The following is a 26,791-nucleotide window of genomic DNA, read 5'->3' as shown; positions in this document are numbered from 1 at the left end:
TGTAGGGACATGATTGTTCTGCTGAGGCACAAAAGAGCTGCTCTACCATCAGGAGATTGTAAGCGGAGGGATACAAAGTCTGCCTCTAAGGGGGAAGAGGGAAGAAAAGAGCGATTGATCACTGCCTTTTATGGCTGGCTTCCCATGGTTGAGTGTTCCCTGATAAGAACTGGTTTAACTCCAAGACGATGTCTTGGAGACAATTACTGTTTTCTGCTAAAATATAACTCTAGCAGACAACATTAATTTAAGTGATAACTGCCTAAATGCATCAGTATCCGGCATGTGTTTGCCACATCATCTTCTCATCTTTGGCGTTACAAGCACTAGGAAGGAATAAGTAATAAGGAACAGAAATCATAAAACAAAGTGTTTGATGGAAAAATGACAAAAGAGAGAAGCTGGTATTGGCCCTGGGGCAATCCAGGGAAGGCTGGTGCTGGAATTCTAAAGTACCACATAAAATAGTTTTTCTACACTTTATACTAGGTTATTCAGATTCTAGAGTTTAAATATTAACTACACTGCTTTCTTGTGCTTGCTTCTGGCTTTCTTTGCCAGCCATGCGGTACCTTTCCATCATCCAGAAAGGCCGTCTTCATTTTCTCTCCTACTGCAGAGACTGGGGATCAGGCAAGAGCTTGGGTCTGCACCCACTGTTCTGTTGGACCATTTCTTTCTTTCTTACTTTTTTTTTTTTTTTTTTGGAAATTAAAGCTGCTTCTGCGCACTTCTTTCTTCCTCTGACTTTATGCATGACTTATTTGCTTATTCGCCTGATTATAGAGCCTATGAAGCCTGTTAAGCACAGTGCTGGCCAAAGGCATAGAATACAATGTACCACTGGGGAGATACGGTTCTTGTCTTCAGAAAGCTGAACTCTAATAGTGAATATAGGGAAGCCTGGTGAGGCCAGATAGCAGGCAGAAGGGTGTGGGGGTTGGGGGTGGAGGGCGTGGGAGTATATTGCACGGCACTATCCTGCTTAGCATCTAATTGAATAGTGTTGTGGGTTGAACTGTGTCCTCTACTCCCCAGAGGTGTGTAGCTGTGACGTGACCTTGTTTAGGTTTAGATTTGCCTGCAGATGTAATTCAGCTGATTTAATTTGGGATTGTCACGAAGTACCCCCTTTCCAGTGACTGGCATTCTTGTGAGTACAAAGAGATTTTGAGCCACCCAGACTTTCAAGGGAGAAGGGGATTCCTGTACACACGGAGGCCATTTTTTTTTCCTGTTCTCTGTAAAAAGTGATCGAGGTAGGTCACTCCCACACCCACAGACGGGCTTAGATCTCATCGGACAGTGACTTGCAGTCAACCAGGCCTCCGTGAGGATGAACCTTATGCCTGTTGCCCCATTTTGCTACTGTCTTCTTAAAGCTTTCTCAACAAGGATGCCACTTTCGTTTCAATCCATAAAAGATATTAAGAGATGCAAATGGACTGAAGAAGTGACCCCTGTCTTTAAGGGGCGACAATTTAATGTTGACACAAGTGACTTATGTGCATGCGACACCAAGAGAATATTGCAAATTAGAATGTCATGAGGTGGTAAATTGAATTAGGCAGACTATAAGACTTGTTTCACCACTCTGAAAAGGGCGTGCTCTGGCTAGGCAGAGATGGCTAGGGAAGCTTTGTAGATGGAACTCAGTCAGCAACTGACCCAAATGACAGTCATGGGATTGTTTCTGTTCTCATGCCTGGAGTTTGGGATGGATTGGGATAGAGAGTTGCTACAGCATCCAATCAACAGGAGATAGCCCAGTCCAGGAAAGTGCAGCAGCACCTAATCACGCCAAGTTCTAGGCTCCTGGTGTCATTTCAAACCGGCTTTCCCTAATTACTATACACGATTGAAAGAAAATAGATTGGAGGGTGGGAAATGGTTACAAAACTGGGGATCCAAATGCCATTTTGAGTACTGTTCATGCAGCATCTCTGGGCTTCCTTTTAAAATGTTATCTTTCCATCAAAACAAGAAAAAAAAATGTGCAGTTTGAGGAATCATGCAGTTCTACGATATTTGGTTTAAAAATAGCAAGCGCTTTCCATCACTGCTGGTTTCTTCCTCCCCAGCAGCAACCGCATTTACCTTTTTTTAGCTGATTATTTTGGTATTTATCTCTAGTTCTATAAATAACACGCTCTGCTGCTATTGCTTGTGTTTTCATTTTTTTTTTAAAAAATGCACTACTTACTAACTTCTCACCACAGAAGGTGCAGAGCAGGACTTATTTCTTTCCCTGTCTACTCCATGCGTATCTCTATCCCTTCCCCCATGGTTCCCTTTCCCCCATGGTTCCCTTCCCCCATGGTTCCCTTTCCCCCATGGTTCCCTTTCCCCCATGGTTCCCTTTCCCCCATGGTTCCTCTTCCCCCATGGTTCTTGACATCATCAACATCATCATTCCACACTGGCAGCATCCTGCTTGGGTATGACACTCAGATATAAGCCATGCAGGGAATGGTGACAACTTACTTAGCACACACATGCATGAAACAGACACACACCCTGCTATACAAACAAACAAACAAACACCTTCTGTACAACGTTTTCCCATTTTATCATTGTCCGTCTTATCTCCTTTGAGACAGATCTCTCTTTCTCTTCCTCTCTCTGAGTCTGTAGTTTGCATTTTTGTTTTTGTAGGATAGAGGGTGGCTGACCAGTAAAATTCTAGCCACCCTCCTGACTCTGAGCCCCGGTGCTGGGGTTATTGGCCCATATGACCATGCTTGGATATATATATATGCATATATATTAATGTAGGAGCCTGGGATTCAAAATCAGGTCCTAATGCTTGGTTAGTAAGTGCTCATATCCGTTGAGCCAGCGCCTCCAGAATCATCTTTACACTGTTTACTTAAATTTCCTTATGTTAATTCTTCTGGAGACTGGGCTCATTTCTTGTTGTTTTCCTTAATAACAGTGTACACAAACCATAGATAGGCAAGCCATAGGCTGTCTCTCTGAGCTACCATTTCGCTATCTGTAAAGGAGGAATCATGAACCAAATTCAAAGCATAATGGTGTCAGTGTGCTCTGATGGAGCACGGCAGGAAGAAACACATGTGCCCAAGCAAAATCCATTCACTTATTCCAGTGATGAGAGGCACACAGTGGGGTGATGGGTACTTGAATCAAAGTATGCTCCAGCCACTGTAGCGGCATCTGCCGTTGAGGTGATGCAGCAAGGGGTCCTTGCCCAAGCTGCTACTGTGATTGTAGATTTCCAAAATAGTGAGCTACATCTACCTCTCTTCTTTATAAGTAGTTTTAAGTATTTTGCTGCGGCAACAAAGCCTGGCTAATAGATACTGTTGAAATTCACTTGCTTATACTGGGGTGTTGTCAGGAAGCATTGTTGTTTTCATGTTATTATTTTATCTAGCTTCATCAGTCACAGGGGGCCTTGATCAGTGCTAGCATTCAACACTCAAGAAACAAGCAGACAGACAAACAGACAGACAGACAGACAAACAGACACCCCACTTTTACCTAGCAGTGAGTGCAGGCCAGTTCCCAACACCAATCTAAGCCTCCTCATTAGTGACAGGCTGGTTCCCAAGGCTACTTTTGTCTTTCTCCAGTGTTAGGGATTATGAGTCACCATTTAAAAAGACCTTAGAACAATGGGTCCCACAGACCTAGCCCTTGCCGGTGTTTATTACATGACACCAGAAGCATGGCAATAAAGAGAAATTTAAGTTGCATTATACCATAATTAAAACCTTTGGCACTTCAAAGAATATCATCCACAAAATGAAAAGACAACCTAGGGAGTGAGAGAAAATATTTACAACTCAGATGTGTAAAAAGGCAACTGAGATCCAGAATATGATATTCACTCCCGCCCCCAGTCAACAACAAATCAAACAGACCAATTAAAAATTGAGCAAATGTCTTAAATGGACATATAAATATTTTTATATTTAATTAATTAATTAGTGTGTGTGTGTGTGTGTGTGTGTGTGTGTGTGTGTGTGTGTAATACATGCATGCCACAGGACATGTGTGGAGGTCAGTGAACAGCATATAGACACCAGTTCCCTCCCTCCACCATGTGAAAACCTGGGATCAAAGTCAAGTTGTCAGTCTTTGCCACAGTCTTTGCCCATACTCGCTGAACCATCATCTCCATGGCCATTCAGTGGATATTTCACCAAAGAAGACATACAAATGGGGGGGGGGGGAGGGGAGGAAGTCCATGAATAGATGTTCCATATCACTAGTCACTAGAGGCTGTAATCATGGTCATAATACATACTATTCCACAACAACCAGAATGTCTACTACTGAGAAAAAAAATCCAGAAGCAAGTGTTGAGGAGGTAGTAGAAAAAAAATAAGCTCTTTGTGTATTCTTTGGTAGGAATGAAAAATGATGTGGCCACTGTGGAAAACAGTATGGCAACTCATCAAAAACTTTAAACACATCACTATTTATGTGTCTCAGCGATTCTACCAGTGAGTACAATCCCCAAAGGAGCCAAAGTTCAGGCAGGTGACTGCACAGCCGTGTTATCTGCAGAACTAGAAGGTGGCCCATTCGGAACGTCCGCTGATGGATATGCGAATAACAACGTGTGAGACACAGAATATCCACCATAGAAATTAATCATCTTAAAAGAAAGGAAATTCTGTCCCATGCTACAGCAAGGATGGGACCTGAAGGCATTACGCTAAGTGAACTATCACTCACCCATGAACGAACAAACATAGCTGGATTCTATTTATACGAGGCCCCCAGAGTGGCCAGACTCAGAGAAAGAGATAGAATGATGGCTGCCAGGAGCTAAGGGGGGGGGGTTAATGGGTGTCAAACTCTATTTTCAATCTTTTATGTCAATTTAAATCCATAGCAACTGCTTTCAGATCTTGATAGAATCCCCAGTATACCCTGGGCTTCAAATCCACTCCACGAGAAACACATACACATTGGTTGGGATGGATGAAACTATCCTGGAGGTGATTACACATTGCATGAGCACTGAAACTGGGCAAAATATGGGAGATATGGTAGCATTCATGATAGGTGTATTTTATCACGGTTAAGAAGTAAGTGTTGGAATTCATATTGGTTGTGTTTGCTGGCACCACATCTGCACAAGGTCAAGCCTGCCAAAACTTCAGCATGGATGGAGGAAGGGTTAGGACATCCCAGCTTAGCTGAGGAGCTACTGGCAACTAATGGGAAGGGGAAACTGGTTCTCTTTAGTAATGGTCCAGTGGATGCCCATGGACCCACACACATACTGGCAGCACTAAATGGACTCAGCAAGTTTAAAGCAGAGTATGTGAAATTGGATGAGGAAAATGGTGGTAGGTTGATTTGGTCAAAACATGTTATGCACATCTTTGAAAGTCTTAATACTTTTCAAAAAAGCATACTGCAAGAAGTATTTGTTTGTTTGGGGGCACAGCTCAAGGGTCAGAATCTGCACAAGATCCCAGGCTGATCTTCACCACTATAAAGAAATATTTGTCAAACTGAAAAAAAAAGATCCCATATTAAATATTATATGCATTTGGTACATTTTATTTCTCATAATTATGTACAATTATCATGAACCAACTGCACTTTAAAAATTTGAAACATAAATAATATCAAATACAGCCTCTGCTCCAGTTGATTTAAAATCTCTTCTCAAGATATTTAGATGCATTAGCATATCATTTAATTACTCCTGTCAGCTTTAGGAGACAATAGTAGACAATACTGTTTTTAGAGATTTAAAAAATAAGATATAAATGTTCAATTTTATGGTGGTAGAAAGTATCTGAACTGCAGGTTGAATTTAAGCAGTATGGAGTTCTGAGCCTACACTTAAAAATAATAGACATATCCTTAAATCTTGTTTATCAGATGTGATTGTAGAACTCCTCACTGGAAAAATATACATATGGCCTGATTTAAGAAAATTTGAGGCATTCCTAACAAAAGACTAAGCTCTATTATAAAATGACTATTAAATGTAATACAGGAAGTGGTGCTTTGAATTAAATGTGGAATGTTAAAAGGAATTTGGGGAAGATTTGAAGGTCTAGTTAAAAGGGTTGGGGGCAGGAAACTGTTAAGGATTGCGTGCAGTTAGCAGTCTCTGCTTTGCAGGGACATCAGTTCTTATGTACTCAGAAGCTAGGGACAGAGATGGAGAGGCAGAAGATACACAATGCTGATCGACCCTGGGATTTGTGTCAATATCCAGATTATTTGCTGAGGAGAAGCAGTTCTCTGCTGGCTGTCACTTTCCCACTGTGCATCTCCAAAGGAATTACCTGTCCATCTTCATTGTGTGCTTTTGGGCACTGTGGTACAAAAGCATCGCTCCACTGTAGCTGGGCTGGAAATTGGTGGACTGACAAACTATGACATGCACATGTGCTTAAATGCGTTTCCAAGAAGGAAAATGAGAGAGAGAAAAAAAATCTCATCTCTACAACATTGCTGGGCAATTTGGCAGTGCCTGGACCTGAGGGCTTTATCCATTGCCAAATCTTGTCGGCATGAGAGACTTTGTTCTGGAAATTGGGATGGAAGTCTCTAGAACCTGGGGTTCATGCTGGTAGAACTGTTTTTTACCTCTTGTTGAGGTTACTGCCACCATTTTAGCTCTGTGTTACAAGACCCCAATACTTTTCTTCTCAACTTTATGCAGGTAAAATGCAAAGATTTGTGCTATACTACTGTGTACATCTCAGTTTTGGTACTGTTGAAGCTCACAGTACCAAAAGATGGAGAGGAAGAGAGAGAGGGAGGAGGGGGAAAGGGAGGGAAAAGAGGAGAGAAAAGGGAGTAAGAGAGGGGAGAGAGGGAAGGAGAGAGTGAGGGAGTTTAGAAGTCCTCAACTCTGAGAAACCTTGGTGTAGGTGGGCACATGGAACTCACAGAAAGCATCCTACTTGAGAAGGAAGCTTAGAGATCTCTCAAGCCAATGACTAAAGACAGTAGATAAAGTGAGGACCAGAAAGACTGAAAGACTTGAAAAGCCTTATGCATGCTGTGAGTCAGGGACAATGTGTATGGAAAGGTCAGCTTCTACTTATGCATCAAACTCTAGTCACCTAGGAAATAAGGTCAACAATCAACAAACAGGGCTTCCAAAATTAAAAATTTTCTGTGCAGCAAAGGTCACAATCACCTAATTGGGGAAAAAATAACCAAACCAAAAAAAAAAAAAAAAAAAAAAAAAAACAAACCACCAAAATAGCCTAAGAATGGCTGAAGATCTTTGCTAGCTGTACATGTAACAGGATTTACATCTATCATAAACAAAGAACACAAATATCTAAATAGCAAGAAATTAAAAAGATCTAGTCAATTAAAGAACTAATTAAGATAAACAGAGTCTGAAAAAAAAAAAGACACACAAATAGCCAAAGCACAAAAGCTCAATTTCCCTTGCCATCAAATAAATTCAAATTAAAACTATGTTGAGACCCCATTTGACTCTAGTCAGAATCTCAGTCACTGAGCAAATAAACAAAAACAAACGCTGGCAAGGACATGGACAAAAGGTAATTCTTATATACTGCTGGTGAAATGTGAAACAGTCCATCCTCCAGGGAGATCAGTATGAAGGTGTCCCAAGACTAAACTAGATCTACTCTACTGCCCAGCTTTTCCACACTACAGTATTGACACAAAAGACCCCAAGTTAACATATCACAGAGACATTTGCACATCAACACTATAATGTGATACACACACACACACACACACACACACACACACACACACACACATTGATACAACCAGAAACAACCATATTAAGTGAAGTCCCAGAAAGACAAATGTTCCAAGTCTTTCCTCCTTTGTGGACTGTAGATGTTATACAGCTCTAGAGAATCTTGTGTACATGTAAAAAATAAAAGTAGAATTGTCACGAGAACAAAGAGGAGAAATGGTATGGGGTTGGGTGAGAAAAGGGAGGGAGCTATAGGGGAGGGGCAAAAATAAGAGTGTGGGGGAGTAAGGGAGAGGGAAGGTTGGGGAGTGTGGGAGTGCGTTCAATATAGAACACATATGTTTCTGTGAACATTTACAAATTATATAGATGAAGACAAGTTCTTCAACTTCTACTTTAGACTCTTCCCCTTATATAGATTTCCCTAGATGGCAAGCTATGAGTGAAGCAAAAAAAAACAAAAAAAAACAAAAAAAAAACCCACAAATAGTTTCTAGGGCCCCTGAAGTGAAATGAGAATCTTCCTGGAAGAGCGTGGTGTGGAGTTGCTAAGAAGTGGAGGTAGAGGGTATTTTGTGATACGTATTTGGTGCTTTCAACCTTTGCAAATTGTAACTTCTTGCCTTTGATAGCAAGCCTCCACTATCTGTCAAACATCTCAACATGCCATACATATATTCTCAAGTTAACATCTGCCACAGAGCAGGTAGAGAAAGATTCTGCAGTTAGGAAGTTTTTTTTTTTTTCAATTAGGGTTTAAGGTCCAGGCTCTTTATTTTCCCACTGTGTGAACAGCATTGGCAAGTTTTCCAAACTCCTTGTGCCACAGTGTTCACACCCATAAAAGGACTGTGATGATAATTGTTGCTACACAAGATATGGTGGAGATTAAATAAAATTTAATAACGAAAAATGCTCATGCACTCAGAATAAAAAGAGCCACTAAGGGAGAAAGGGCTGTGAGCCCATAGCCAAGTCCTGTATGGCTCTGCACTTGGGGAAAGAAGGAAAGCTCTCTGTGGCCAGCTAAGGGCACCCACAAGTCAGCCCACACTGCCCCGTGGACTCACGATCCAGACATTGCAAAGAGCCTTGTAAGCACAAGAAAGAAGTGAGAGGTAGCTCAGAAGGGCTGGCCCCGGCATCTCAGGTGAGGGAAAAACTGGAACATAGTGGTTCAGGTGGGACAAATCCAACTTCAGAATGTGAAGGATATTTGGCTTTAATGAAAATGAAAGAATGCTGAGCCCAAAGCCAGCATCTCCCATTCAAGGGAAGGCTGCCCTCCTCACTTGCAGTCCACTCAGGGCTCCCAGGCTCTCACATTACTAGTGTAAATAGGCATAAAAACTGAAACACAATTTTATCATTTACAGATGACCTATTACTATTTAAAGACACTTAAAAAGCAAAAAAAAAAAAAAAAAAAAAAAAAGAGGAAATTTTAATGTCTTATGTATATGTAAATATATATGAATATATTCTATGATGTCTTCTTTCCATGAAGTTTTCCACCATATACAATGAAAAGCAGTATATCAGAGGAATGTGTTTATAAATGGCATCCATCCATTCAATAAATGTCTATTAATCATCAATTATAAATCTGCTAGGGTCCAGTGGAGGAGCTAAAGGACGGAATGAAGCTAAGAGAAAGAAAAGAAGGCAAGGAGATGACAGGTGGGATCAACAATCCCATCATCACCTACAGTGACTTTGAGGGACAGAAGGGGAGGTGAGGGGATAGAAGGAAAAAGAGGCGGGGACAAATAAAGAGGACTAGGAAAAAGAAGAGGAGGAGGAAAGAATATAGAGCACAGCCTGACCAGACTTTAATCCTTAATATAAATAATAATTACTCCAAACTTCACAGGAAATCCTAAATGTAATTAAACTTCAATGGGTAAAAAAGCAAATAAATTCATAGTACTTTAAGGAGACTTCCCCCCACAAACTAAATTTACAAGGAGAAGATACTTCATTCATCATGTTTTAAAAGATTTGTTGTATGTGTTCAAGTGTTTTGCACACATACATACATACATATATACACACATATATATTTTATATGAGTTCCTGATGCCTCTGGAGGTCAAAAGAGGACATTGGATTCTCTGGAACTGAAATTCTAGATGGTTGTGGGCTACCTGGTGTGTGCTGGCAGATGAACCCATGCTATCTACAAGAATAGCCCTAGTGCTCTTAACCACGGAGCCATCTCTGTAATCCTAAAATTTCATCAGTTAAAAACCCTACTTGAGTGTGCAGCCTTCTTACCCATTTCCAGCTCCCCCTGTTGGTGATGGGAGGGGCCTATGAATAAGACTGTCCTGGTAGGGTCAGTCATGAATGGATAGTGTCATCAAGACAAATTTATACATCAGTCATCTGCTGTCAAGGTTTTGGGCTGTTCTATGACTGCAGAGTCGGCTAATTCACATACCAACATCAAATGAGCAAGCAATATTGCTGTGCATCTGCCACTCATGTGACCTGCAATTCACGAGGTCTATGGGAAGAATTAAGAGTTGTCATGGATCAAGCCAAGTTCGGTCCTCAGAAGACTGCCCAGTCGTTAAGCACTTATAACATCATTATTAAGTGGAAAGTACAGTGTAGCTTATCTAGATGGAGGTTGCAGCAAGTTTGGGGAGGAAACTGCATATGTTTTGTGGGTACCGCTGAGAGCTCATTCATTGTTTGTGATGTACACAGGACCCTCCCTACAGAAATTTTCCTTCTGGTATCATAGTGAGAACTACACTGTTTCCTGTTTCCTTAAGCATCTGCTTTGTGTATCTCTCTTGGTTATTAGGCACCTTGCAATCTGTTTTTCTTTTTGCTTTGGCTACCAGGAAGCTTAGACTCAAGTTTCCCATCTGTATTACATGATACAGATTTTATATGTATGAACAAACATAATGCTCTCCCCTAAGATGTTCTTGTACATTCTGTGTCATTTAACTATTGTTTTAGAGATTTTAGAGATAACTTTTATGGGAGAGGTTCAGGAGAAATAAAGAAAAGCAGGAAGGGAGAAAGTATAGGAGAGAGAGAAAGAGAGACAGAAAGATAGAGAGACAGAGAGACAGAGACAGAGATAGAGACAGAGACAGAGGTAGAGACAGAGAGAGACAGAGAGAGACAGAGAGAGAGGAGAAGAGAGAGATAGCACTTGGGTGGTAGCTCAGTCTATATAACACTTGTATGAATAAGTTCTGAGTTCCATGCCAAGAACCTATATATATATATATATATATATATATATATGTTAGTTGTGGTTATATGCATGTTTTTAATCCTAACACTGTGGCAGAAGTAATAGATAATAGATAGATCCCTGAGGTTCACTGCGTAGCCACTTCATCTATTTGGTGAACTACAGGCCAGTGAACGATCATATAAATCATATAAGTCATCGTCATCGTCATCATCATCATCATCGTCATCATAATACAATAACAACAACATGGAGAGCACCTGAGGAATGACACCTCAGGTTGACCTATGGCCTTTACACATATGCAAACAGACATGTGCATGGACTCCATCCCCCAAATGCAAAAAGCAATAAAGAAGCAGGCAAGTGCATTTGTAGGGCACCATATGCAAACAGAGAGTTGCAGGCTATAAGATGCTATGGCTCCTTAGAATGAACCAAGTTCCTGCTGCTTCCCAGAAGGCCTAGGGCATGTCTCACTTGCCCCATTGCAAACTTGGACCTCTCCTCTTCATCTTTGGATGGCTTATCTCTACTGCTGAGGACTTTCTAGAATGTTCCTGTGAGAGCCTTTTGCTTTCCTTTCTGATGTGTAGTGTGATGTTGCTGTTGAGTTTTCCAAGCCTCCATAAAGAATCAAAACTCAGTCCTCTATGGGAGAGAGGTTAAGTCAGATCGTCTGGACGAGCATCTGACTACTGCCTGTATCTTTCATTCCTATGCTGACAATACAAGGTGCAAACTTGATGTTTCCTGGTTTGAAGGGGAGCCTCGTTTTTCCAGGTGTAGAACTCTATTCTGCTGCAGCTGGGATTTAGATTTTTTTCCCCCCCAGATGAGTGATTTCATAAGATTTGAAGTTACACGGCTATATATAAGGAAATGGCTTTTGCACTAACCTGCTCCAGCAGAAGGTCAAAGGACAGGGTGAGGCCCTGGCCTGAGCTCAGCTATGGGGAAGGAAATGTTTCAGGGACTAGGTAGATCAGTTCTAGAGACATCTCTCCGAGTATACTGTATGTCTGCTTGATTGGCATAGATGGAGGGTTAGAGCGACTTGGCTGCAAAGGTGGTACGATTTTTAGTACCATGCACTAAAGGCTGCACTATAGCCATAGAAAATAATGACAGTTGATGCATAAAGGTGAAACTCGGCTTTTGCTTTGAGGCAGTTTTCATGTTGGGGAAAAACCATTTCAGTTCCTGTATTTTATATCGAGTTTGTCTCTTCAAAACAAAGGTGTGGTGGGCAGGAAATGTGTGCTGTGACTCTCCTAATGACAGGCTTTGACAACATCAAATCATCGAGACAATAGAAGGAGGGCGAGAAATAATGTTTTCCTATTGTGAACAGGCTGAGTATGTTGGAAGGCATTTTAACTAAAGGGGGTGGAAAACAAAGTCTGAATTCCCACATGATCTTAAGATTCCAGTATCATTGCCAAGGGACCAACTTAAAACCATTTTGTGTGATTAACCAGATAAACCTAACACACCCAAACGTGAGCCCCACACTGGTGCCGACAACACTTGACAAATTCAGCCCCTTTCATCAAACTCAATTGAAGACACTCAGGCACCGGCTCTGCACTCTGCATCTTCGGTGTCAAACTCCATTTTCAATCCTTTATGTCAAATTTAAATTCATGGCAACTGCATTCAGATCTTGATAGAATCCCCAATTTGCCCTGGACCCCAAATCCATTCCACAAGAAATATATACACATGCAAGTGCGCACGCACATACTCCAGCTGGGCATGCTCTCATTTTAGCTGAGCCAGACTGAAGAACACTGAGTGACTACCTGCTCGCCCGAGCTTCAGCGTGTGACACGAGTCTGTTGGAAACAAGGCTACTATTCAATTCAACCCTCTGCTGGAGAAATCATATAAGCATGGCTCTTGTTTGGTATGAAAATGGACCTTCACACTCTCTGTGGCATTTTCTCCTCTCCACGAAGCTAAAATCACTATCAGTTTTTAAAGCGAGCCGAACAAATTGGTGTAACTGATGAAAAAAACGAGTTAAGTTTGGCTCTAAACACACAGATCTGTTCTGCCCACCCAAATGATGAGCTCTTGATTTCTATACAAAGCCAACAAAAATCCTCTATTGACAACCAACAAGCTAATACACCCACCATCCAAAGGGAAAGAAATCACCCTGTGTGCTACCACTAAGAAAACGTTCTGGATGGCCCAGAGATAAGAGCTGACCTCGCTTATGGAAGTCATCATTGCTTGGGCATCCATACATGCATAAAAGGATGTCGTTTCTGAAAGCTCATTTTCTCTTTAATAATTGTCTGTTTTTCAAAAGCTATCAGCAGGTGCACATCATTTCAAAAGCCTCTTGTCCTTCATAATACAATATTCATCACGATTACATAGTATGAAATAAAAAGTAGCAAAACACAAGCGAGGGTAGTTCAATTAAATGCAACATAATCTCTGCTGCAAAAAAAAAAAAAGAAAAAAGAAAAAAAAGAAGAAGAAAAAAACAGTGCTGTAGCTAAAATCAAGTTCTGACGAACGAAAAAAAAGGGAATATATTTCCACATATTTTTAATTATATAGAATTTCCTCAAACATGATTTTTCATAATATATTCCATTAAGTTAACATCATATTTGAAGAAAGAGCATTTTCCGATTTCATTTTAAGCCTGATTTTGAGCAATTACGGTGTCATTGTTCCGCGGTAGAAAGGTTGAATTCATTTACTGTGTGGTTATGCTAGTTATGATTGATGTCTCTTCTCCAAATGATAAACCAATCACCCCGATGATGTAATGTCATTTTAAGAGTGCCATAATCACATTTCTCTCAAACTAGAAGCTCTGATGAGTTCTAATAAAGATTTATGGTAGATTAAAGGCCTTCATAATATCAACAATGGATTGCTCATTTGATGAGAGATTTGATTAGATAATTTAAAAAAAAAAAAGAATATGAGTTTGCTAAATATATCAGGCCTGGCTTTGAAGAAGGGCATGGGCCATCATAAGTAGCAGTCTATCGGTCCATTTGCTGAATGAATCATCCTAATATATTTAGAAGGACCTCTACAATTGCAGAGGTTGAGACCAGTGAGTGGTAGCTTATATTCATGGATAGAGCCAGAGCAGTCTTTGTGGGGAGCCTTCTTGGCGTGCAAATCTCTCTGTTGCTTTTGGTGATCTGTGTTAATGAACATCAGGAGAGGCTGACTCAGAAGGCAATGCCAGAGCTTCTGGGGTCAAGAGCAACTAATTAGTGCTATGCGCCCCCTCAGGCACGGGTACTGCAGCCCTAGGCAACCGCGTCTTCTTCTGTATTCCTACATTTAGGTGAACATTCTACCAACTGATGAATTGAAAATAAGGCCTGATTATTGTGCTTGGGGCCAATTCTATCTAAGACTCAGAGAGTGGGTGTTGAGATGCAAAAATCCTCAAAAGGGAAGCAGAACCTAGTGTTCAGCCCCTCTGTTCCGTGAACATAAAAACTCAAACAAGAACTCTGAATTTAGAAGCCGTGTTTATCACAGTGCCTCATGATCAGCTCGTTAAATTCAAGGGAAGTGGCCTGAGCAGAGGATCATAGAGAGGTCACACCCCAAACACTTCACTCTTGGCATGGTATTCAGTATTCATGTCAAGGGAACAGATTTTAATCGCAAAGCTATATGAAACAAGCAAGGAAGGGGAAGTCAGAAGGCAATGATAAAAAAACAAAAAACAAAAACCAGGGGAACCGGGAGGCTCGCGGATGGGTCACGTGAGAGTGTCCAGGGTCACTTGGCTGTGACCAGAATCATAGTGATACAAAATTCAATATTCCAGTGTCTCCCCACACTTCACCTTTGAGCCAAAAATGCTCTCCCATGTAGCTACGGGGCAGCTTCCTCCCACAGAAAGAGGCCCAGAGCCTGTAACAATCAGTAAAACCTCTCCAACAGCTGTGACCTTCACCGGCCACATCTTAGAACTACCACGCCACAGAAATGACAAATGCGTTTCACCTTGATGCTCCCCACACCGCCTTCTCCCAGCCTCTGTTTCAATAGTTGTCATTTTCCTGAAGACTCACGAATGTCAAGCACAAAACACCACACAGGAAGACACCACAGAATTTCCTTACCACTGCCGGAGGCTTGCTGGGGCCCTGAGCATGCTCTGAGCAGGTATGAATTGGGGGAGAATTCCTCATCAGGGTTGGTGTCCATGATCTGATGGGAGGTGTTGCTGTCTAGCAATGGCATCTGGCAGCTAACTGGTGGAGGATTATGGGAGCTAGGCAGCTGAGCAGATGGGAGGAGGCTAGACGAGGATGTAGGTGGAATGGGACGACCTGGGAAAGAGGACAGAGGGGTCAAAGGTCAGCAATGAGTGTCATGAGAGCATTCTAGGAAAGTTACATTGAAATAGCCCACAATACAATTTTTTTTTTTAAAAAAAATGAAGTGCTCCAGATGTGCTTTTCAGGGCAGTTTTGATGTTTCTTTATCAGCCCAGATGCGTACCATTGGTTGTATGACACGTGATACTTTATGAATATCATTCAGAAAAGGGTACCCATTTGAATGTCTAGAAATGTCTAGTTCTTTCTGTCACCTTTGCTATGGCTCCTCGTCCTCCTCATCTCTCTAAACCATCTCCTTGTTGCTCTTCCTATTTCTACTCTTGAGAAACTGTATGCCAACTTTGCCTTGATCCCAGCTCTTCTCCATCACAGTCGAGACAGCATTTTGTAGGTAGAAATCAGGGCCTATCATCTTTGCCCCCTCCACTGTAGGAGGAAAGAACTCTTACACTATCCATGATGCTGGGCGTATGTGACCTTTTCAGAATCACAGCTGCTCCTCCCCTACCTCCCTTACCCAGAGGGCAACCTTCCCACTCTCCACCTGGCTCTGTATTCTCCAGCCAAGAGAGCATTTTCACTTCTCAGACGAGAGCATGCCAACAGACTCCACCTTTACATAGACTTTCATTCCCACATTAACGGACACTTCCCTGCTTCTACCAATACTCTCAAGCCTTCTGCTTCTCTTCAGTAAAGCTCTCCATGTTTGCCTGCTTGAAACAAGAACTACTTTTTCTAGCTTCTCAGCCCATTTAAATGGCCTCATAGACATTATTATTGGTTACTCAGAATTGTGTCCCCAGCGAACAAGTAAAGAGGCTGTGCCAAAAATCAAACTCTTTATCTTAGGGTAGAAGGTGAAAACAGGTGGACGAGGGGGCCATATTTCCATGCCTGTGAGTTGATCATTCATTGTATCATGTGGTTTATTTGAACATCATGGTGGAATTCCTGTGAGGCAAAGCATGGCTGGTCCATGCCATAAAGAATAGCAGTCAGGCTGGTAGAGTAGGTAGGAGTTGCCCTTGGCCAGGGAAGGACCCTTTAATGTGGATGACTATTGGGACCTCTTCCTCACTGGCAATGACTTCCTTCTGAGCGACGACAATTGCTGCCTTCACATTCACCGAATGTGCCCTTGTACCCAGGGTCACTGTAATTGCTGACTGTCTGGTTTGCTCACGAGGAACCTAATGATAATTCGATAGGAGGAGCAGCCCATGAAGCTGGGATGTGGAGGGAAAGTTGTGATTCAGATAAACAGTTTGGTCTGGGAAGTATTTATACCTGAAGAGCTGTACTTTCCGGAAGAGCTACAGACATAGAGGTGTTTTCAGAACCCTGCTAGATACCAACACTTGTTGCTGCTTTCATGACTGTATTTCATAATTTATTTTTGTTATTACTAAGCGCACTACATGGTACCTTAGATGAGTGACTCGTTCAACAAAATACATGTGCGGTTTTCTAAAACCTACGTATTCCACCATCCTGGCCTGTGAGATCTCTAGTGAGGAGCCAGAGGGGTTTGGATGATTAAAAAGCTGGGAGCTGTAATGCACTAATTTAGGATACTACAGGGGCACTGGATGGAGATGTTTGGCATGGGTTGGGGTTAAAAAAAAAAAAGAAAAGAATAAGGATTCCTGAAAGGGTAGAAACTTGAACAAACCTCTGAAGAAAATGCAAGTGACCTAGCTGGAAGAGAATGAAGTGAGCAGTAGTAAGGAGGCATTAAACCACTGTTAGCATGATGCCCTTTAGAGGGACAACAGTGACACAAAGTTAGGGATATAAGACACCTTTAAAGTTTAAGTGATCTTTAGATTTTAAAATGTGTATGTATCTAAGTATGTTTCTGCATGTGTGTGCAGGTACCATGGAAGCTAGAAGAGGATGTAAGATCTCCTGCAGCCAGTGTGGGTGCTGGGAACCGAATTTGGGTCCTCTGGAAGTGATGCTCTCAGCCACTGAGGCATCTCTCTAGCCCTGAACTTTAAATCTTAAGTGTCATGCCCAATAACACAACTGAAGTGATGATGAACCATCTTAGCTATGTCAATGGGTGAATGGAGTTGGATTTGCAGCATCCATTAAATTCATAGCTGTTAAGGAGCAGTATAAGACATGGCTTTGTTGCCAGGTGATCTGGACTGAGTGCTGGGGAGTTTTATCAGGATCAATGCTAGCATTTAATCAATAGTTCCCCCATAGATCTTGTAACAATAAGGCTATAACGACCATCACTGTAACTGTTATTGCTTATTGCATGGTATCTACCTGCCACTCACTGCACTGATCTGTTTACTTGCATCATCTCTCTTAATCCTCAAAACAACCTGTTAATGTTCGAATGACCACACATTCCCCTAACATGCGAGAATAGAATAGTCTTATTTTATAGATGAGGAAAAGGAAATAAAGGGGCTAAGTTCAACAGTTAGAAAATGTCAAGGGCAGGGCTTAAACTTGGGGTTATCTTTCTCAAATCCATCCTGCATCTACTCATGGTGCTTGCCCAAATAAGCACGGTAATATGGTAATAAAAATAATAACAATAAATAATGATAATAATACATAGCAATGATAATGTTACATAAAGGGTAAGAAACGTATGCGAGAGGGATACTTCCAAGGTGCCTCCTCCCAATCCCAGGGCACCCTCCAGATTTCTTGTAGGGCGTGTGTTTGAATCACCACACATAGCAGCTATTATCCAGAAGAGTCATTGTCTTTTGACGTTTGTAGTGCTGCCACCTTCCACTCTTCTTCAAGGCATCTGACTGCAGACAGGTCCTGACCAGGTCCTGTGAGCTCAGTGCTGACGTCCGCTTAGCAGCAGGGTTCAGGTAAGAAGAAATTTTAAGTTGCAATCAATAGGCTTTAAAGCGCGTGCTACTGAGGCATAGCTGACACGGGATGCTGAAGAACAAGGACAGCTGGAAGCCAATTTTTAAAAATTCCTTTGAGTGACTGAGGTGGAACTAAGGTTCAAGCCCAATTTTCCAGGAGCCCTGATAGGACAGCTGCTGTGAAATCATTCTTCACATGAACGTCTGGGAATTTGGTTCAGCGTGAATTCATTTCATACAGCACAGACAACAGGGCTGTTTGTAATACACACAAATACTGACAATGGGAGAAGAGTCACGGCACAGTGGAAGCGTTGGGGTTGCTTCGTGTACCATGACTATGCATCTTAGCATCGTGTGGCTCCTGTTAGTTCCCCACTCCTCTTAATTCCTTGATTCTGCGTTGGCCAGTCCTTACATTCTGCCTGCTGCTGCTACCTTTTACAACTTGGGAGACCCCAGAACCACTAGATCTGCCCCGAGTCAAATAGTGTGCTGCTCGCTATTTGTTAGGTCATTTGCTAACTTTGTTCACTTAGGCTGCATATTGCCCCTGACTATTCCAACTGACAGAGACCATCTGTGTGCCTACAAACAGGTTCCAAAGTACAGGGAGAAAGCTGGAAGTTACTCGGCTCCCTTTGTGGACTCTGTTTTCTTACAGAAAGCCTTAGCATTGGTGGGTGGCTAACCAGGTGACGTGTTCCAGCTCGATTCCTAGGTTACGTATGGCAGAAGCTCTTTGTTCCCAACTGTGCCTCCAGTTTTCTTTTTAAATCTTTTTAAATGAGTACAAAGTACCCAGTTAATGTACAGAAAACCACACTGAACTGATGGTTACAAAGCAACGAGCTACACGCAATGTTATTTATTAAGCTCCCGTGGTCTTGGGCATGTGTGAAGGTATATGGACAGGGGTTTTCCAAGATTCCCATGTAAGTCAAACTCTGGTTATCTGCATGATTGGATCCCCTGTGACCTTAATCTTAGAGACTAATTCAGCATTGTAATGTATCTGTTTTCAGATGAGTAAGATTTTGTATTGTTTTCCATTCATAACAATTCTGCAATTCCATGCAGCGTCTGATAGATGGGTCGGGGCTGTTGAAACACCACGTGGAGAAGGATTCTGGTAAACCCTCTCTTCCAGTGGGAAGATGGTGACATCATTAATTAGAAAACTCGTAGACATGGATGAGGAGAAGCAGCAGATGCACAGGGCTTATCTGCCATCCGTGCTCCAGGCTCTCACTCTTCACCCACTGCAGTCATCCCTGAAAGCTTCATCATACACCATCTGTGGTGGTAGAATATTGCTCCAACTCCCATTGTGTCCATTACAGTACCATTTTGCTGCTCACACAGACTTACAATGAGACTTTGCTCAACTAGTTTGGAAGACAGCAGTTTCTTCTCTTCCTCCCCAAACAATAAATAGTAACCATGAAATTGATGCTCTGCCTGGCATATTTTTTTTTAATATATTCACTAATTTATGACAGGGGGTATGCTGGAGGGCAAATCCCCAAGTTCACTTAAAACAACTAGTCCTTTTTCATTGGAAAGATTAATGGTAAACTGATATTAAAGTGTTCTGTGTAGGCAATACATAATTGATTTATGTAGTGATGGAGTATCAGGATATTTGATGGAGCAGAAACTCATGCTTAAGACATGACAAAATAAAAAACAGTACCAAGAACAGAGGCATACAAATATAAATCTGATCGGCCACTCTGATGGCCACTCATCTTGTTGTGACAAAATGCCTAATGAAAGCCACTTAAAGAAGAAAGGGTTTATTTGTTCTCTTAGTTCAAAGGGTGGCAAAGTCACGACAGCCGGAGCTTGAGACAGTGGGTCACATGGTAGCCACCAGTCAGGAGGCTGAAAGCCAGAACACCACTATTCATAATGGGAAGGCCTTCCCACCTGAAATGCTGAAACTAGAAAGTCCCCCCACAGAGCACAATGGAGGCTTGTCTCCAAGGCAATTCTAGAGTTCATCAAATTGACAATGGAATTAACCACTGTACTCCTTACCAACTCCACATAGTAAGTGATCTTGCTTTATGTTAAGAATTGAACTAAGTATTTCACACACACTCCTTGTTATAGCATTCACAAACTTTCAAGAATGAACTACATTTTGATTACTGTTCCATTCACAGGCAAAAGACGGTAAGACCACATACTGCCCCATTAGCACGTGCAGAGCTATGGTTTGAACCCAAACAGTCTGATCCCAAGCCTTGTGTGGTTCACTCTACAATTGCCTACATCAGAAAAGGGTGCTGGCCAAAAAGCGCACATCGGTGCAGTTCTGGAATGCACCATGGAAATTATCACCAAGCAGGTAACTAACTATATAGGCAAAAACCAGGCTTCTGCAAACAGCCAGGGTGACAACTGACAGAGAATCAGTGATTTATAAGGGGGAAAGACATTCTGGAATCAAAACCTGAAAATCCCCAGAGGCAGAATAAGTTTAAGGACTTAATAAAAATAGTGTTCTTTGTTAAGGTTGAGTTTAAAAGGACTATTTTTTGATACAAGAAAAACAGTTGGCTAGAGTGTTTAAACAACTTTCCATAATGGTGTCCTCTAGTTCCTGCTACCCATTTAGATGTCACCAAGTCACCTCCCTTTTCCATAAAGGTTGGGGTTGAGTCTGGGAGACTGTGAGCTGAGAATAACTATAAGTGTCTCTCCACTCATGGAGGATTCTGTTTGTGAATGGAGTCAATGGAAGATGGAAAGGACATGAAAGGCTGAAGAAGACGTTACTGATTATGTCGGTAGAACATCTGGATTTAGGCAAGCCTGAAGCATCCCTGCAGCCAAACTAATCAATGTGTGAATCAATTAATCCTCCATGCTAACCTTTTTGTTGTTCTTCGTTTAACCCAACTTTGAGTTTGTTGTTGGCACTTAGAAGAAAAGTCAGCCTTCCTCAAACTTGTCATCATGGCCAAATGGGAAAATGACTTGGCTAATGACACACAGTCGCTTGGTAGAACTACAAATAGATTGCAGGCATTTTGCCTCCAGAAAAAAAAAAAAGTGTGTTCTTTAGGCTGAGTTTCTTCCTGTTCAATTACAAGAAATGGAACATGGGGTCCCAAAGAAAGTATTTCTGGTGGGAAGTAACTGATCTGTTTCTAAGAACATTGCAGGTGTCAAAGAGGGTGGAAGAGAGGCAGCAGATGGCTGTCTACCTCTTACCAATCAGGCATGTGGATGGCAATTTCACTGTGCTCAGCACTGGATAGAAACTTAAAGCACCTTCCAACTGGCACCAACACTTAGATACACTTTGATTTGGAGCACTGAATTCCTTGCTTCCATCTTAAATGTTTGTTTAAAGAATAAAGAATGTTGTGGTGTCCCACCACTGTATCACAATGTAGTCCAGGCTGGCCTTCAACTGAAGATTTTCTCGTATCAGACTCCCTAGTACATAAATTATTTTCAGGCCACAGCTACCACACCTGGCAGTAATTCACATCATAAATGCAGAATGGAAAAATGATATCTGGTAAGTGGAGCATCTCAAAATTAAAATATAGACTTCTATTACATATTTTTAATTTTACATCAATTATATTGTATAATTACAAAAATTTATTTTCCTGGTTACAAATACTTACTACTAATCTCATGCTAGATTACTTTTTCTCCTCTTGAGGAGTGTTGCTGCGGCACAGGGGCTATTTGATAATATCTCAAGGTATTTGGTTATAGCAGCAGTGGTGAGAGAATGGACACCAGCTAGTGAGCAGAGGTCAGGGAGGCTGCTGAGCATCTTACAAGTCCCAGGACAGCCAGACCCTCATGAGGAACAAAGCCCCATCCTCTCATGAAATGGTGCTAAGATTAGAAACTCTTTTTTTTAAAATTTTAATAATTTATTCAGATTACAAGTCAATTGTTATCTCATCATTTGTATCTTCCCGTTCCTCCCTCCTTCCTGCTTTCACCCTATTCTCCTCCCCTAGGTCTATGATTGAGGGGGCCTCCTCCCCCACTATATGATTATAGGATATCAAATCTCATCTTGGTATCCTGCTTATTCTTTCTTTGAGTGCCACCAGGCCTCCCCACCAGGGGGAGGTGGTCAAATATGGAGCACCAGAGTTCATGTCAAAGTCAGTCCCCATTCTCCACATAACTGTGGAGAATGTCCTGTCCATTGAGTAGCTCAGAGTAGGAGTTCAATGTTTACTAATTGTATTGTCCTTGGTTAGTGCAATAGTTTGAGCAGACCCCCCTGGGCCCTGACCACCCATCAGAGCATCAGAAACTTTTAAGTCATGTGTGTGTGTGTGTGTGTGTGTGTGTGTGTGTGTGTGTGTGTGTGTGTGTGTGTGTGTGTTCTAGTCAGTATTGCATCAGCTCCATTGTTTTTTTTTTCAATTGATTAGAATTGAACAGGTCTGTGGGGTGTGACTCAGAGGTATAGAATTTACCTAAAACACACAATACCCATAGTTTGATTCCAAATCAAAAAAGGGGAGACAATATATTAGTTGTGAAAAGCTCTCCCTTGCCTTCATGTAAACACCAAACAAATCAATTTACAATATTCGTGGGAATGAAACACGGGAGCTTATGTATGTCTGAGAAAGGTAACATTTGCCTGAAGTAAGTCTACTTAGTCACTGAGAGGCATATACCTTCCCTGGGAACTAGGAGAGCCCTGCATGTCATGAGAGTGCCGCATGCTTCTCCTGAGCAGGAGACTCAGGGAGAATGCTACGGCCCAGTTCTAGGTCATGTACCCTCACCCAAGGAATTTTGATTTTGGCCTTTTAGGTCTCAGTGAGGTAGTGTTGGCCAAACAGGCTTTGCTCTGCTCTATATCACCCTGTGGAAGCTTTGATTATTTTTTTAAACAGGGCAAGACCTAATTGCCTGCTTCATTCACACTTCACTGAACTCACCAAAGCCTAGTTAGGCATTTCCCTAAAAACAAATTATTTTCAAAAGATGGTTTCGGTAAAACCTTCCTGACTGCATACAAGCTATTGTATGTAAATTGTTGGAAAGGTGGCATGCCTTTGGACTGGGCCCAATTAAAGTGCCTGGCGCAGAGGCACCAGCATGAACTGCCTTCACAGTTTGGGGCTGTGTGCACTTGGGTGTTGCCACTACATCTCACCAGGTTGAGTGTTTATCCATCACACCTCCCAAGCAGCTCTGCACTTCAGGAGGTGTAAAATTCAGATCAGGTTATAGACGGAGGTTAGAGTTCAATTTTGAAATGCTTTCTGTGACTCTTTATGCCATATGCGGCGTCTTTCATATTTATGAGGTAAAACGCAATGAGTCAGTGCAGCTGGCTCTTGTGAGGATACAAACCTTTCCTAGAGGCAGAAACAATACTTTTTATTACCATGTTATGGATCTTCACACACTTTCTTTTAAATGAATTTTTGAAGATTAGTGTGTGTGTGTGTGTGTGTGTGTGTGTGTGTGTCTGTGTCTGTGTCTGTGTCTGTGTGCATGCACCTGTGCATGCCAGAAAAGGGCTGTTGTGAGGTACCTCATGTACACGCTGGAAACTGAACTCAGATTTTTTGCAAGAGCACAAATTGTTCTTTACTGCCTTTCCATCTCCTCAAATGCTTCCTGCCTGGAAAATCTATCTGTACCTTTATTAATATGTCTAGGATGACATATTATTATTTATTGATATGTAGTGCTGCTTGCCAGAATGTTCTGTGGGGATGGGCATGTTCCTTGTCTACATACGGCCACTGAACATTTCATGTGAGGCTAGCATGCTTAGGAACTAGACTTTAATTTTGTAGAATTATAACTGACATACTTAAGTAGCTCCTAGAGCCAATGTCAACCACACTGAACAGCACAATGTAGACAACATGCTATGGATTGAGTCTCAAATGTCTACCAGAGGCTTAGAGCTTGGTGTGGCACTTGAGAGAGGCTGGGTTAGTTGAAGGGTGGGACCTAATAGGAAGCCTTTGTGTCGCTGGGGTGTGCCTATTGTAGAATATTGTGGCACTCTGATCAGTTCCCATGAGACTTATCTCCATCACAGACTTCTAATCGCACCATGCTGCCTCAGCACAGGCCCAAATAAGAGAGGGCACTTACAAATCGTGAGACGAAGCTAACATTTTTCTCTTCATAAGTTGATGGTATCAGACGTCTCTTATAGCATTGGTAAGATGTCTAACACATGATGGTTCTGGATTTCCTGCTACTGGTATCTCTCCCTTCCGTCTCTCTTCCATACAAAAGCCAATATGCTTCTGAATGCAGAAACTTGCTCCCGTCACACATCATCATTTTCACAAGACTGCTAATCACTTATACAGCACTATCCTATTTCATAATTTAATGAGTGCGCGCGCGCGCGCGCGCGCGTGTGTGTGTGTGTGTATGTGTGTGTGTGTGTTGGGGGAGGCATATGGAAGTTAGAGGACAACCTTTGAGAGTAGGTTCTCTCCTTCCATCATGCAGGGCCCAGGGGTTGAACTCAGGTCATCAGGCTTGACAGAAAGTACCTCTCCCCATGGAGCCATCTCTCAGGCCCCTTCATTCAAGTGCTTGCATAAAACTCACTCATTACTTCAAATCACGCCAAAGAAGGGTATTAAGGGATCTGTCTACTTCCTTCCTTCTGTTCCTCACCGGTCATACATCACCTTCCCTTCTCATCAGAGATCTCAATAACCCTATTGCTACTTCTTTCCAGCTACTTTTTCATCATCTCACTCGCTGGTATTTAAGACACACTCCTGTCATTGTTCTTGCAACACATTCACCTATGTGTTCATCGAGTGCCTGGTCTCGAGTGAGACCATGGGTGGCACTGAACAGAGACAGTGGGTTATACTTCTTGTACCCTAGTGCCCAGCCTAAAGCTCTGCACAGTAAATCACACCGTGATTGCTCACTTATAACACTTGGCTCCACAAAAACCTTAAACAAATTTATTTCAATGTTCTTGGCGCCGACTTCACTGTTAGGGACTACAGTTATTTGTCTTTGGTTTTAGGCACTTAAAAAGAAGAGAAGTTTATTTATTACGATACTGTGGGCATGACTCTGATTTTAGATATATGTTGCCTGTTTAAAACCAAATGGCTTAGAACATCGAGCCACTACTTCATGTGAGTGCCGTAGTCACCTTCTGCGCAGACCTGTCTGAACAACATGCAGAAGACAAGGGACATACTGAGTGGTGCCCCTGACCTTCCTGAGCCAATTCACCATCGTCACTGTCAAAGGCGGTTAGTGAGAGGAAAAGTTCTACAGAAAGATTTGAATATCCCTAGGTCTATGCTGAAGCCTAATATCCAAAAGCTCTGTCAACAAGCATCTTTCATGACATATCATTCACTTTTGCATTATCTTCCTGTGGTTCCAAGTGAAATGTGAGTGTGAAAACAATACTGGCAGTCGGCAAGATCACTTAAGCTCTCCTGATACACAAGGCATCATTTCTCAGCTCTTTGTAAATAGTCTTACATTTAATTTTACAAGAGACTTTTGGGGTAGGTAATACAATCCCATTTTAAGGATGAGGCAGATGAACTACATGGGGTTATAAGTTTAAAGGGAGAAAGGATTTGAACTCAGATATTCAGGATCTGGGGCTCACACCACCATTCAGAGGAAATGAGGATGGGATTTAATGAATCTTTATTAAAAGATCGGTATCCAGTGCCATTTGCTGGTATGATAATACAATTTGTTTCAGGGCCATACTGAAGTTCAAATCTTGGATTTCTCATTGATTTACTGGGTGACTTTGGATAAGTCCCCTATCTTTTTTTTTTTCTGTGCTCAACTGTTGATAAACAAAATGTGTGTAAACATCCTTCACTAGTTATTATAAGGATTAACTGAGACATTTATGTGAACTTTCTGGAGTAAATGGTAAGTATTATTATCATGCATAAAGGGAAGGAGATAGATGTAGTACTTCCCCTTCAGGACCCTTTGAGGATTAAATCATAACATATATGAAAGTACACTGCAAATGTTAAAGTGCTCTACAAATGGTAATGGCTTTCTCTCCCATTATTGGATGCATTCCTTTTCCAAGGCCTTGTCTGCAGATAGCAAACAGTTCTCACCCGCATGTCTGTGTTTTGCTATGTGCTTTAGGGACAGAAAAGATAAAACAGGAGCTCTGGGCAGCAGATACATGAACTATTTCATCTCTTTGCTGCCAACAGCCAACATTCACACAGTCTGTCTATTCCTTGTTGGATGGTCCTTAATAAGATGGTAAAGATGAGATGCCTTAAGAATTTACCTACCAATACTCAGGTAAAAAAAAAAATCTCTCCAAGATAGAGACTGAACAGTCTCAGTCACAATGTAGCCCATACCACAGGGGAGGAGATTAACATTCATTTGTGGTGCTTGAAAATTAAGTACTGACTTAATATTCATTAAATATACCATTAGTATATTTAATGGTTGGGAATCTATATAATCCCTTTTATCAATACTATGTGGCAAATGCAGTTATGATTTCCTGTTTTACAGGAATAAACTGATGCTTGTACATATCTGGGAGTATTAAAAAAAATCACACAGTAAATAATGAGCAAAACGAAGATGATGATGGCTCCGTGGTATCCTCCAATGCTAGAGATGTAGAGAGAAACGAGACATGCATTTCATGTAGGCTAAGGCA

General features: G+C 41.7%; 1 protein-coding gene across 21 annotated transcripts in view; it reads right to left on the bottom strand.

Moving 5' to 3' along the window:
- The window catches only part of TENM2 (teneurin transmembrane protein 2), a 1,331,021-nt gene that overhangs the window by 361,208 nt on the left and 943,022 nt on the right, over positions 1-26,791 (bottom strand). For 20 of the 21 annotated variants that reach the window (XM_084761228.1, XM_084761214.1, XM_084761230.1 and 17 more), the window contains one exon: positions 15,035-15,244. The exons of the other annotated variant lie outside the window; for it this stretch is intronic. In XM_084761228.1, the coding sequence (XP_084617354.1) occupies positions 15,035-15,244 (210 nt within the window). The remainder of the gene's footprint in view (positions 1-15,034; positions 15,245-26,791) is intronic. 21 annotated transcript variants of the gene reach the window in all.

The sequence above is a fragment of the Acomys minous genome (assembly GCF_964271855.1).
Source record: "Acomys minous genome assembly, chromosome: 16".
NCBI classification, from domain to species: domain Eukaryota; kingdom Metazoa; phylum Chordata; class Mammalia; order Rodentia; family Muridae; genus Acomys; species Acomys minous.
Note: the sequence above shows the minus strand (reverse complement) of the source record. Positions and strands in the feature narration are given on the sequence as shown.